General features: G+C 37.4%; 1 protein-coding gene across 3 annotated transcripts in view; it reads right to left on the bottom strand.

The window, feature by feature from the left end:
• DACH2 (dachshund family transcription factor 2) overlaps nt 1-14,882 on the bottom strand; it is a 761,757-nt gene that overhangs the window by 17,301 nt on the left and 729,574 nt on the right. For all 3 annotated transcript variants that reach the window (XR_008995031.1, XM_057495299.1, XM_057495298.1), the window contains exons 11-12: nt 5,925-6,071; nt 4,020-4,085 (exon numbers count right to left, since the gene is read on the bottom strand). Coding sequence is in view for 2 of the 3 variants with exons in the window: in XM_057495299.1 (XP_057351282.1) it covers nt 4,020-4,085; nt 5,925-6,071 (213 nt within the window). In the remaining variant the exon portion in view is untranslated. The remainder of the gene's footprint in view (nt 1-4,019; nt 4,086-5,924; nt 6,072-14,882) is intronic.

Genomic DNA, 14,882 nt, shown 5'->3' with positions numbered 1-14,882 from the left:
TTATTTATTTATTTACTTACTTATTTTGGGTTTTTTTTTGTTTATTTTCAAAACCAAATGCAGTGGCAGAAACAGGAGCAATGTGTCATGGTGCCCTTGTACTTTATGATGTTATCTCCCCTGAATTTTTTTATTTTATTTTATTACTAAAATGTCTGTTCATGAAGGCTGTTGCCTGTTTTCTAAAATTTAGGGGCTTCATATTCTGGGCTTGTTTTATCTGCTATTATTAAGATGATAATGTCAGTTTTCAAAAATTTAAGTAACACGCACTGTCAACTGTACCAGTAGCCCCTAACAATGAAATATAGTCATACAAAAGTTAACCAAGGTATAAACATGCAAAAGGAGAAGTCTCCCTGCGATCATAAAATGATGTTATTTTCTGTTCAGCAGTTCATGTTACTGCTGTTCATGCTAATTAATTAAAGGAGCTGTTGCTGTAATGTGCAAACAGGGAATCTGAGAAACTGAGAGGGCTTTTAGGTCTCCAAGTGAAGTTAAGTCAATCTGGGCACGGGCAATCAAATGTAATGAAATCACTTGTCAGTGCTAAGCTTGCAAAAATTGTGAAGTTTGACTAGGGAGTAAAAGGATTATAATTAGATTTCCAATAGGATAATAACTAAATGGCAGAACACAGTAAAGAGAAAATATTACTTTGTTAGCTAATGGTACTGCTGTTCGGTTTTAGTTTTTATCAGCACACTCGTAGTTGTGCTAATTTAATTTGCTTTTATCAGCAAAAATGCACTATGCAAATGGTACTTGAATGTCATTTACAAAATTCATTGATCTGAAGGTGCACTTAATGACACCCGGTATGTTTATTTTATGTGAAACGGAGATTGGTTGATAAGATGGTTGATGTGCTGTCTTGCAGCCCCCAACTGAGTTATGGGAATCTGAATGGGAGGATATTAGTGTATATGATCCACCGAATTCTTCACCTCCAGCAATAGTGGACACAGTTATCAGAGTGAGTGCGTATTCACTGTTTGATCACATTAAAATATTCAGGAGGAGTTACTATCACCAACTGCTGAAATAAAAGGGATCTAGAAATCCTTTTATCAGAAGGTGTTTATGCATGCTATCTTGTCTGTCAAACAACATTCAACATATGAGAGACGCAAAATATCTAAGGTGGAGAGATTCAGAATACATGTAAGAATCCTAGTACATGGGCAGTTTGACTGTACTAAAATGTATGTGGAAGTTATCATAAAACTGTACATGACTTCATTATTTCTAAGGATAGCCACGCAACATTCTTTCAAGTCCTCTTTAAACTCTCTTAAAGAGATGTCACAGCAGAGGAACCAATTGAACTAAAAAGGGATAGCACTAGGTGAATGATAGGTTTCTATCCAGCAGAGCTATTGACAACAGGAAGAGAGAAAACTTCGGTGCTGGAATCCTTTGCTGTGACGGAGATGAGGTTTGGAAATGGCATTAGATTGACATGCATGAGTTAGCCCTCATAAACAATGTTAGGATATAATCTTCCAAGTTAAAAAATGGATAATTGAGGGAAGTGGAAAAAATGAAAACAGTATCAAAATAAGGCACAAAAGAAAAGAATTATAACACACAAGAGCAAAATTATTAGGAAGAATGGAAAAATAATGGTTAAGCTTGCATTTTATGTTTTCCAAGCAGTTTAGATTTTCTGAAGTTCATAGATATATATAAAAGTTACCTTTCAATTCTGAGAATCTTAGCAATATTTTAATTTAAATTTAAAATTTTTAAATTATTGGAATTTTTCAGGTAATTACTGAATTGACTGATTTGGGTGGGCTATATTTAAGATTAGTTCTGATAACATTTTGAGGCACCTATTCCCCTGGCTATAGAAAAAATCATTTTTTTTGCTCAAAAATAATTTATTTTAGATATTAAATTGATATTCTACTGTCACATTAACATAAGACATTCACTCTAGTTTTCATAAAATGATGATGAGCATTTTATTATTTACAGTGCTTAAATGCTGTGGTAAGAGAGGCAAGAATGTGCACTTTTCCATTTTTATCACATTTATCAAGAATATTATTTAACATAGCCTAAAAGGCAGACATTCAATATGGAATTATTTACCCACCATATTTGACCATATATTGACAATATTAAGCACAAATAGTAGACAGTTTGATTTGTAATTTCACAAAATGGGCTAATTCGCTTGCTTTAAAATAAGTTCCATCTCAATCCTGTTAAAGGTGTATCTAACACTCTCATGTTTAGTCAGCAAAAACTTATGAAAAGTATGTTTAGTGAAAACAAATATTAAATGTGTCCTCCCCTAATCACAAGTTAATATGCAAAACCTGTTCTTTACAGACTTTATTAAAATAAAAAAAAATGAGGCCAGTGGAGAGCTAATCTACCTTTTGTTCATATCACCTAATTGACCTCCCATGGATAAGAGATCTGTTGTTTGCTGAAATAACTTTAGGACAGTTCAAAAGCTTATATTTATCTCAGAAGTGGGAAAGATTAATACTACTGTGAAATAAAGGCAGCATAAACTAAACAAACAGCAATGAACTGAGTATAAGATAAAGGATGATATAGAACCCACTAACAGTATGTTTGGCTTACCCTGTCCAGTTCCAAAGCTGACTTTGCATTCCACTCAAGGGAGGGGCACAATCAAGCTCAGTGCTCCTTAAAGACTGGGTCTATATTTGTGTGTAGCAGAGTCAGAAGGGATCAGATGTTTCAGGCTTACTCAACCCTACCTTGGCCCTGATACGTGGTGACAACCTTAAATAGTCGTAGCTCACAGCTAGTGGGTCTCCATGAATTTCACTGTGGTGAATTGCTTGGACAAACACTGAGTCCCATCCAAATTGGCTTTGCTCACAGAGACACAGTCTTTAAGTTGAGGGAAGAAAGCAGGCAAGCAAAAGAGGAATAAGAAACAGCAAAAGCTTCTTTGCACTAAACATGCATGCTTTCACACCCAGCAAATCTAATGCATTAGTTGGGTCTACCTAACTGCAGCAGAATTAGGCATTACCAGAAGATCCATGAGCTCTGACACCCCTCATTTTGTGAAGATGACATGCAAAACGACATAAATGTTTCTTAAATTTTCTGAAGCTACCACATAAAATGGTGACCCTCAGATGAACCCGAATGGATCTTTTGGTCACATCCAGTTCTGCTGCTTTCCTGTCGATCCAGTCATCACACTGTGGTAAGGCACTAATTAGTTAAACCTCCAGCAAGCAACATTCCCACAGCTGTCTTTCTTTTTGAAAGTTAGGAAATCGTTTTCTCATGGAGAAACCTTTTCCTTTTATGAGAATGAGTCCCTTTTTCTCACAATAAATGTGAAAACAAGTATCATCTACATACGAAAGGCTAGAAAACTGCGTTAAAATCACACTAGAAAAACTGCAATGGTCAAATTCAGTTTTTATTTTTAGGTGCTTTTGCACTCCAATGAGACTCTATGCTGATTTGTTTCATCTATTTTCTTACTCTAAATATTTTTAAAATATTTTAAAGGATATAAGCATTTATGGGAATCCTGCAAATCATGAATTCCAAGTCCTGCTCTTATTTCCATGTTTAGGTGGTTTTAAAATTACCTAAAATTAGCATTCGAATTTAAGGATTGATAACAAATGTCCGGAACACTTTCAAAATATTGATAGGTTGTGATTACTGTATCTGTTAAAGTAACGAGATTTTAAAAAGCATACTATTGTACACTGCTGAAAGGTAAATATTATTCACAGTTGCATTTTTAGAATGCCTAACACATCCTTTTAACAGCTAAACATATAAGAAATTTGCTCACATATATGTAAAATTATTAGTCCCTATGTATATAATCTCAAAAAACACTGCACACTTCCTCTGTCATAAAGTAAGAAGAGTTAGACTTATTTGTCTTACACATATGAAAATTATCAAAATAGGAGCTCGTCCCCACTTCAACCCCAGTGGTCATATATTAAACACATATTAAGTTATAGAGAGAAGTACACTGTCCACTGTACCTTGCATAGCAGTGCTGTCATGAGGAGTCACACTGTTTTCTATTTCAATATCTGGAATTCCAGTATCTGAAAGAAGTGACATTCAAAATGAAGGTACAATCCTGTTTTTCCTGTTTCCATTGAAAGTGAAAACTCTCAGTAAGTCAGTACTTTGGTCCTATAGATAACACAAAACCTTGGGTGAAGTTTTGTTTGTTTATTTGTTTTTGTACATCTAATTTGGGAGGATTATAAATTGCAGCTGAATTCTACAATTGGAAAGGTATTTCTAGGTATATGGCATATGATATTCTTTATTCATTTTATTCTCTAGAGATACATCTCAGGAAAATAATCTGTCCATAAAAATCTCCTTAGACTATCAGGTAGCACACTCTGACTGTGGAATAAAGAAAAGATGGATACAATAGCATACGTGGAAGTACCTCATCCTTACGGTGTATATTTTTGTTTGTAAAATGTGATAGATGATGAGATTATCTCTTTGTTAAGTGCTTGTGAACACCAAACCACAAGTTAGGGCTTGTGGTTTTTATGGAGTACTGGCTCTAGGCGCAAAGGGCTACATGAATTGTTTTAAAAAAATTTGAGCAAAACAAGGAGTTGGGTTTTTATTTTCAATTTTAAATATGAAATGTGATTATCTCAAAGCTATTCATAACATGAAGCACAGCTTAATATGAGCATTTATGTATGTACACATTTGCTCGGACAACCTTGGGTAATGTTAACAGATGCCAGTGTATCACTCAATGTCATCAAGGATTAATGTGAGAAGAAACTCTGTAGAAACTGCTGGTTTTCCTTTGTAATAGAGAACACTAGAGCTCAAGTGGAGCTCATTTGTAGGTGGATTTCAAATATTTATTAAAAATGGCAAATTGCCTCAGAATGACAAGTTCAGGGAGGCCTCAATAGTAAGAGTGCACAGAATATTTTTCCCATTGCTTGTCAGAAATGTTATTTTGAAGATGTTCGATAAGCAAAAGATGTCCCATTGTATGAGAGAATATTTTTTACCCTCTCTCTTCTGTGTCTCAGTGATGCATGGTTGTCAGGAGCTAATAATTTAGCGCTGCATTTCTTATTGGTTGTGAGCACTGATTCAAGGCAGTCACAGTAAAATGGGAACTGAACTTTTGGAAAGGAAACAATACTATTGAACATTTGTGCAAAATTCTTTATTCATTCTTAGTATAGAACACTGAAGCGACCCCCTTTTAGTTCATGTGTGTGTCATGTGTGTGTATGGGGGATGTAAGGGTACATGCATGTATATGAATCTTAGGCTCATCCTTGTTATACACACTTAAAAATTTAAATATAAGTGCTGTCAGTGTGCTATGAAAGAAGAAACTGAATATTCTATGAGATGAAATTATGTTGTGGGATTTCATAATTAAAAATGGAATCAAAAGTTTGGAAATCAGAGATGTCATGACGGAACCACGTCTTCTCACAAGATCTCCGTGATTTACTTAGAAGATTCTTTTTCAACCAGGCGCTTCTTAAGCCTTAACACTGATGCACTCTGTATTAAAGGAACCAGCATCTTATATAGCTCATTAAAAGAGGGTACACTAAACATCAGCATATTTTAACATGAATGGATTTAAAACACACTTTAGGTGCAGGGAGATTATCAGTATTACTGCTTCTACTGCAAGTCAGCAGGATTTCCTGTTATTACTAGGCTATTTATATCTCCCAGAATAGAGATTATTTTGGTAGATTTAATTAATGACCTAAAGTACTTGGCCTCAAATTGATTTTTTAATTATTCCTGGATAAAATCTTTTCCTTCCTTCCTTCCTTCATCTCTCCCTCCCTCCCACCCTCTCTCCCTTCCTTTCCTACTTCCTTCATTTCTCTTTACAAATCAGGTTCTGCTTAATCAGACATTACCTTTCAACATTCTCAGGCCACTGTCACTATTAGTGGCTTGTTTAAGTGCTTGCTCCACTTGCTCACGGTGCTTTGATTCAAATTCCAAGGCTTCCTGCAGTTTTCTCTTGGCTTTTTTCTCCTTCTTCAGGCGCTTTTGCATGGTAGCTAGAATGTGAAATGGTAAATGTTTGGTCAATGAAATAGTTGCCAGTTTTGATGGATTATAAACCATAGATATAGATACAAAGAGAGAGAGATAGGATAAGCTTCTTTTGGTTCCAATAATCATTACACTCAACAATAGAGGCTCAGTCATACAACTGAATTCTTTGTGCTTTCACCTTACCAGTGTGTATGCTCTATAATACACATGTACTTATATAATGGTAGTAGTAGTAGTAGAAAATTATTTTCTACTTTGAAGAACAACATGGATGTAATAATAGCATCAAATATTTTATAAATCTCTTAAGAAAGATATTCTTATTACTCATCAGGTTATTGCTTATTCATATTTCAAAATGCAAAATAAAAAATCCAAAAATACTTATTGGGTTGCAAAACATGGTCTTTTAAAATTTACAGTATCAAGTGTACAAAGCCTTTTGTGCTACTGAGGCCTCTCTGAACTCAGACTGTATTTCTGAAATATTACCAGTTGTACGGGCAAATATCTATCTCTTTCAATACATGCACATACAATCTCTCTCCATATCTATCTATCTATCTTTCTATCTATCATCTATCTATCTATCTATCTATCTATCTATCTATCTATCTATCTATCTATCTATCTATCTATCTATCTATCTATCCATCTGTCTGTCTATCTATCTATCTATCTATCATTTTAAAGAAAATAACTTTAAGCAATGGTTATATTAAGCATCCTGTAAAAGCACAATAGCATTTCCTTCATAAGCAGAAAAGGTAATGAAGAGCTAAAGGACAACTATCCCTGAACTCTCAAGGCTTTGTAACTTTTTCTTTTTTTTGTAGATAATTATTTTTTATTGAAGGGTAGTTGACACACAGTATTACATTAGTTTCAGGTGTACAACACAGTGATTCAACATTTATATACATGATAATTCTAGGTACCAGCTATCACCATACCAAGTTGTTACAATATTTTGACTATATTCCTCATGCTCTACATTACATCCCGGTTACTTATTTATTTTACAATTGGAAGTGTGTACGTTTTTGTTTGTTTGTTTGTTTGTTTGTTTTGTGAGGGCATCTCTCACATTTATTGATCAAATGGTTGTTAACAATAAAATTCTGTATAGGGGAGTCAATGCTCAATGCACAATCATTAATTCACTCAAAGCCTAATTTTCATCAGTCTCCAATCTTCTGAAGCATAACGAACAAGTTCTTACATGGAGAACAAATTCTTACATAGTGAATAAGTTACATGGTGAACAGTACAAGGGCAGTCATCACAGAAACTTTCGGTTTTGCTCATGCATTATAAACTATAAGCAATCAGTTCAAATATGAATATTCATCTGATTTTTATACTTGATTTACATGTGGATACCACATTTCTCTCTTTATTATAATTATTTTTAATAAAATGCTGAAGTGGTAGGTAGATACAAGACAAAGGTAGAAAACAGTTTAGTGTTGTAAGAGAGCAAATGTAGATGATCAGGTGTGTGTCTGTAGACTATGTGTTAATCCAAGCTAGACAAGGGCAATAAAACATCCACGGATGCAGAAGATTTCTCTCAGAACAGGGGGGGTGAGGTTCTAAGCCTCACCTCTGTTGATCCCCAATTTCTCACCTGATGGCCCCCCTGCGACTGTGCCTGTCTTAGGTTGTTCCTCCCTTGAGGAATCTTACCCGTCTCTGGCTAACCAGTCATCTTCCGGAGCCATACAGGGAAATGTAAAGTTGGTAAGTGAGAGAGAAGCCTTACTGTTTGAAAAGGTTAGCTTTTTACTTCTTTGCATATTTATGCCCTGTGGCTTCTATGCCCAGCATTTGTCTTGAGGTATCTTTACCACTTGGAAGAATTATGATACTCGGTAAATTTGATATGAGGCACGAATTCTATTTAAGGGTTGTAATTAGGTAGGAAGAAGAAAAACTATAGAAGTAGCAGACGGAAGAAAACCTGGGAAGATTGATTATTTCTTTGACATATCTTCTTGTAGAGTAACTTCAGCATGTATAGCTTTTAAACTACAAATTAAATTGCGCACACACATTAACATAATAGGAGTATAGTTACATAACCAAAGCATACCTGTAATAACCAGCCACCTCCAGTGAAACCAAGGAAACCAATTAGGCACCTTAGGCATTTGTGAAAACTTATCTATGATATGGTGGATATTGTCCAACTGAACTTGAACAGTCTGGAAGAAATCAGACAAATTAAAACAACCCATTCCTGGGGACTGTTCACATCTCATATGTTCTTTTAACAGTAAATAGTCTGTAGTTGTAAGATTTTGGAGCACTACAATTTGCAGTTCTCCTAATTCTTGGTTGAGTTACAACAGTATAGATCCAGTCAAATTTGTTGTTTTACTGTATGCACAGGCCAGCTTAGATATCTCCTTCTTCATTCCCCATGGCAAGTCCAGGAACTGGTGGGATGAGTGCATCTACACCTGTAGCTGTGCATGGATATTTGTTGGGGTTTTTTGATGATCATCTTCTGGCATGAGTCTTCCAGAGAGTGCTGATGTTGGAACTTCTTTTTCATATCGTATCTTAGTTCATTTCCGGGGTAGCCAAATTAGGCTTTGATCCTCTGTATAAACACAAACAGACCCTTTGCCTACACTTTCATATGCCCTTTATACCATTGTGTAGAACTCATTGGAGGTCACCACACAGGAACTGCCTTTTTTTTTTGTTATCATTAATCTACACTTACATGGCAAATATTATGTTTACTAGGATCTTCCCTATACCAGGACCCCCTATGAAGCCCTTTACAGTCACTGTCCATCAGCATAGCAAAATGTTGTAGAATCATTACTTGTCTTCTCTGTGTTGTACAGCCCTCCCCTTTCTCCCACACCCCCATGCATGCTAATCTTAATACACCCTTTTTCTCCCCCCCCTTATCCCTCCCTACCCACACATCCTCCCCACTCCCTTTCCATTTGGTACCTGGTAGACCATTCTTGAGTTCTGTGATTCTGCTGCTGTTTTGTTCCTTCAGTTTTTCCTTTGTTCTTATACTCCACAGATGAGTGAAATCATTTGGTATTTCTCTTTCTCCGCTTGGCTTGTTTCACTGAGCATAATACCCTCCAGCTCCATCCATGTTGCTGCAAATGGTAGAATTTGACCTTTTCTAATGGCTGAGTACTATTCCATTGTGTATATGTACCACTTCTTCTTTAGCCATTCATCTATTGATGGACATTTAGGTTGCTTCCAATTCTTGGCTACTGTAAATAGTGCTGCGATAAACATAGGGGTGCATTGGTCTTTCTCAAACTTGATTGCTGCATTCTTAGGGTAAATTCCTAGGAGTGGAATTCCTGGGTCAAATGGTAAGTCTGTTTTGAGAATTTTGAAGTACCTCCATACTGCTTTCCACAATGGTTGAACTAATTTACATTCCCACCAGCGGTTTAGGAGGGTGCCCTTTTCTCCATAGCCTCGCCAACATTTCTTGTTGTTTGTCTTTTGGATGGCAGCCATCCTTACTGGTGTGAGGTGATACCTCATTGTAGTTTTAATTTGCATTTCTCTGATAATTAGCGATGTGGAGCATCTTTTCATGTGTCTGTTGGCCATCTGTATTTCTTTTTTGGAGAACTGTCTGTTCAGTTCCTCTGCCCATTTTTTAATTGGGTTATTTGTTTTTTGTTTTTTCAGGCATGTGAGCTCTTTATATATTCTGGACGTCAAGGTTTATCGGATCTGTCATTTTCAAATATATTCTCCCACACTGTAGGGTTCCTTTTTGTTCTATTGATGGTGTCTTTTGCTGTACAGAAGCTTTTCAGCTTAATATAGTCCCACTTGTTCATTTTTGCTGTTGTTTTCCTTGCCCGGGGAGATATGTTCAAGAAGAGGTCACTCATGTTTATGTCTAACAGGTTTTTGCCTATGTTTTCTTCCAAGAGTTTAATGATTTCATGACTTACATTCAGGTCTTTGATTCATTTTGAGTTTACTTTTGTATATGGGGTTAGCCAATGGTCCAGTTTCATTCTCCTACATGTAGCTGTCCAGTTTTGCCAGCACCATCTGTTGAAGAGACTGTCATTTCGCCATTGTATGTCCATGGCTCCTTTATCAAATATTAATTGACCATATATGTCTGGGTTAATGTCTGGATTCTCTAGTCTGTTCCATTGGTCTGTGGCTCTGTTCTTGTGCCAGTACCAAATTGTCTTGATTACTATGGCTTTATAGTAGAGCTTGAAGTTGGGGAGTGAGATCCCCCCTACTTTATTCTTCTTTCTCAGGATTGCTTTGGCTATTCGGGGTCTTTGGTGTTTCCATATGAATTTTTGAATTATTTGTTCCGGTTCATTGAAGAATGTTGCTGGTAGTTTCATAGGAATTGCATCAAATCTTTATATTGCTTTGGGCAGGATGGCCATTTTAACGATATTAATTCTTCCTAGCCACGAGCATGGGATGAGTTTCCATCTGTTAGTGTCCCCTTTAATTTCTCTTACGAGTGACTTGTAGTTTTCAGAGTATAAGGCTTTCACTCTTTGGTTAGGTTTATTCCTAGGTATGTTATTTTTTTTGATGCAGTTGTGAATAGAGTTGTTTTCCTGATTTCCTTTTCTGTTGATTCATTGTGAGTGTATAGGAAAGCCACAGATTTCTGTGTGTTGGTTTTGTATCCTGCAACTTTGCTGTATTCCGATATCAGTTCTAGTAGTTTTGGGGTGGAGTCTTTAGGGTTTTTTATGTACAGTATCATGTCATCTGCAAATAGTGACAGTTTAACTTCTTCTTTGCCAATCTGGATTCCTTGTATTTTTTGTTTTGTCCCATTGACGTGACTAGGACCTCCAGTACTATGTTAAATAGCAGTGGGGAGAATGGGCATCCCTGTCTAGTTCCCGATCTCAGAGGAAATGCTTTCAGCTTCTTGTTGTTCAATATCATGTTGGCTCTGGGTTTATCATATATAGCCTTTAATATGTTGAGGTACTTGCCCTCTATTCCCATTTTGCTGAGAGTTTTTATCATGAATGGATGTTGAACTTTGTCAAATGCTTTTTCAGCATCTATGGAGATGATCATGTGGTTTTTGTCTTTCTTTTTGTTGATGTGGTGGATGATGTTGATGGACTTTCCAACGTTGTACCATCCTTGCATCCCTGGGATGAATCCCACTTGGTCATGGTGTACAAACCTTTTGATGTATTTTTGAGTTCGGTTTGCTAATATTTTGTTGAGTATTTTTGCATCTACGTTGATCAGGGATATTGGTCTGTAGTTTTCTTTTTTGGTGGTGTCTTTGCCTGGTTTTGGTAGTAGGGTGATGTTAGCTTCACAGAATGAGTTTGGGAGTAACCCCTCCTCTTCTATTTTCTGGAAAACTTTAAGGAGAATGGGTATTATGTCTTCCCTGTATGTGTGATAAAATTCCGTGGTGAATCCATCTGCCCGGGATTTTTGTTCTTTGGTAGTTTCTTGATTACCGCTTCAATTTCATTGCTGGTAATTGGTCTGTTTAGGTTTTCTGTTTCTTTCTGGCTCAGTCTTGGAAAGTTGTATATTTTTAGGAAGTTGTCCATTTCTCCTAGGTTTCCCACCTTGTTAGCATATAGGTTTTCATAGTATTGTCTAATAATTCTTTGTATTTCTGTGGGGTCTGTCGTGATTTTTCCTTTCTCGTTTCTGATACTGTTGATTTGTGTTGACTCTCTTTTCCTCTTAATAAGTCTGGCTAGAGGCTTATCTATTTTGTTTATTTTCTCGAAGAACCAGCTCTTGGTTTCATTGATTTTTGCTATTGTTTTATTCTTCTCAATTTTATTTATTTCTTCTCAGATCTTTATTATGTCCCCCCTTCTGCTGACCTTAGGCCTCATTTGTTCTTCTTTTTCCAATTTCGATAATTGTGACATTAGACTCTTCATTTGGGATTGTTCTTCCTTTTTTAAATATGCTTGGATTGCTATATACTTTCCTCTTAAGACTGCTTTTGCTGTGTCCCACAGAAGTTGGGGAGTAGTGTTGTTGTTTTTATTTGTTTCCATATATTGCTGGATCTCCGTTTTGATTTGGTCATTGATCCATTGATTATTTAGGAGCGTTTTGTTAATCCTCCATGTGTTTGTGAGCCTTTTTGCTTTCTTTGTACAGTTTATTTCTAGTTTTATGCCTTTGTGGTCTGAATAGTTGGTTGGTAGGATTTCAATCTTTTGGAATTTACTGAGGCTCTTTTTGTGGCCTAGTATGTGGTCTATTCTGGAGAATGTTCCATGTGCACTTGAGAAGAATGTGTATCCTGTTGCTTTTGGATGCAGAGTTCTATAGATGTCTATTAGGTCCATCTGTTCTAGTGTGTTGTTCAGTGCCTCTGTGTCCTTACTTTTTTTCTGTCTGGTGGATCTGTCCTTTGGAGTAAGTGGTGTGTCGAAGTCTCCGAGAATGAATGCATTGCTTTCTATTTCCTCCTTTAGTTCCGTTAGTATTTGTTTCACATGTGTTGGTGCTCCTGTGTTGGGTGCATATATATTTATACTGGTTATATCCTCTTGTTGGACTGAGCCCTTTATCATTATGTAATATCCTTATTTGTCTTTTGTTACTCTCTTTATTTTGAAGTCTGTTTTGTCTGATACCAGAATTGCAACCCCTGCTTTCTTCTCTGTGTTGTTTGCATGATATATCTTTTTCTATCCCTTGAGTTTAAGTCTGTGCATGTCTTTGGGTTTGAGGTGAGTCTCTTGTAAGCAGTATATGGTTGGATCTTGCTTTTTTTATCCATTCTATTACTCTGTGTCTTTTGATTGGTGCATTCAGTCCATTTATATTTAGGTTGATTATTGAAAGGTATGTACTTATTGCCATTGTAGGCTTTAAGTTTGTGGTTACAAAGGTTCAGGGTTAGCTTCTTTACTATGTTACTGTCTAACTTAACTCGCTTGTTGAGCTATTATAAATGCGGTCTGATGATTCTTCATTTCTCTCCCTTCTCATTCCTCTTCCTCCCATCTTCATATGTTGGGTGTTTTGTTCTGTGCTCTTTTTAGGAGTCCTCCCATCTTGAGCAGTCCCTGTAGGATGCCCGGTAGAGGTGGTCTGTGGGAGGCAAATTCCCTCATCTTTTGCTTGTCTGGGAATTGTTTAATCCCTCCTTCATATTTAAATGATATTCGTGCTGGATACAGTAGTCTTGGTTCGAGGCCCTTCTGTTTCATTGCATTAAGTATATCATGCCATTCTCTTCTGGCCTGTAGGGTTTCTGTTGAGAAGTCTGATGATAGCTTGATTGGTTTTTCCTTTGTAGGTAACCTATTTTTCTCTCTGGCTGCCTTTAATACTTTGCCCTTGTCTTTGATCTTTGCCATTTTAATTATTATGTGTCTTGGTGTTGCGCTCCTTGGATCCCCTGTGATGGGAGTTCTGTGTACCTCTGTGGTCTGAGAGGCCATTTCTTCCCCTAGTTTGGGGAAGTTTTTGGCAATTATTTCTTCAAAGACACTTTGTGTCCCTTTTCCTCTCTCTTCTTCTTCTGGTACTCCTATAATGTGGATATTGTTCTGTTTCGATTGGTCACTCAGCTCTCTTAGAATTCTTTCTTTCCTGGAGATCCTTTTATCTCTCTCTGCATCTGCTTCTCTGCATTCCTGTTCTCTGTTTTCTAGTCCATTGATGGTCTCTTGCATCTCATCCATTCTGTTTTGAAGTCCTTCCAGAGCTTGTTTTATTACTGTATTCTCCTTTCTTAGTTCTTGCATATTTCTCTGCAAGTCCATCAGCATGGTTATGACTTTTGTTTTGAATTCTTTTTCAGGAAGACTGGTTAAATCTATCTCCCCAGGTTCCTTCTCAGGGGAAGATGTAGCAGATGCTGAAGCTGTCTGGGTTAGTCTTGTCTGGATCATATTTCTTTGCCTTTTCATGTTGACAAGTGCTATTGACCGTCAGCTTAGAGGGCCAAACTTTTCACTTGCTACTGGTCTTTCTTTACTGGGACAACTGCGACCCCTAGTTGCTTGTGTTGGGTAATTGCGTGTAGGCTTGGTCTTTGTGTCTTGCCCGGCTGGATCTCCCTTTCTGTGGGCGTGGTTTGCCTCAGGCTCTTTCTCTGTTTTCGTAGCGCCCAGACGGGTAATGGATGGTGTGGGGGGTGCTGTTTGGCTGTTTACCTCTGTGAAGTGTCTCAGAGCTGTTGCCCTGGGGGTTAGTGTACCCAGTTTTCCCTGTAATTTCCAGCCACTGGGCTGTGACCTGTGTTGTTTCTTTCTAGCTGTTAAGTCGCTGTCCCTTTAAGACTTTCAAAAAGCACTCGCTTTTCTTTGTCACAGGGCCATCAGTTTCGGAACCCACTCAGAGGTCTTGCTGCCCTGTTTCCCTAGTTTCCAGCCCTCCACGCATGCACTGTGTCTGCGCTCTGGTGCGGGTGGATGGGGCTGGGTGTTTAGCAGTCCTGGGCTCCCTCTCCCTCCCGCCGGGACCTGGTGGGAGGTGTGCTCGGGTCCCACCGTGCCGGGGGTTGTATCTTACCCCTTTCACCAGGCGCTGGGCTCTCACACGTGTGGATGTAGTCTGGCTGTTGTCCTGTGTCTTCTGGTCTCTCTTTTAGGATTAGTTGTATTTGTTGTATTTTCAAAAATATATATGTTTTTGGGAGGAGATTCCCACTGTCCTACTCATGCCGCCATGTTGGCTCCACCCCCTCAAGACTTTGTATCTTAACCAGAACTTTAAGTACCCCAATGTATGATTGTTTCTGAACTCTGAAACCTTGAAACCTGTGATAATTTCTCAAATAGAATACATTAGTTCTAAGCAGACTA

The sequence above is a fragment of the Manis pentadactyla genome, chromosome X (assembly GCF_030020395.1).
Source record: "Manis pentadactyla isolate mManPen7 chromosome X, mManPen7.hap1, whole genome shotgun sequence".
NCBI lineage: Eukaryota > Metazoa > Chordata > Mammalia > Pholidota > Manidae > Manis > Manis pentadactyla.
This window is presented reverse-complemented; position numbering and strand designations above follow the sequence as displayed.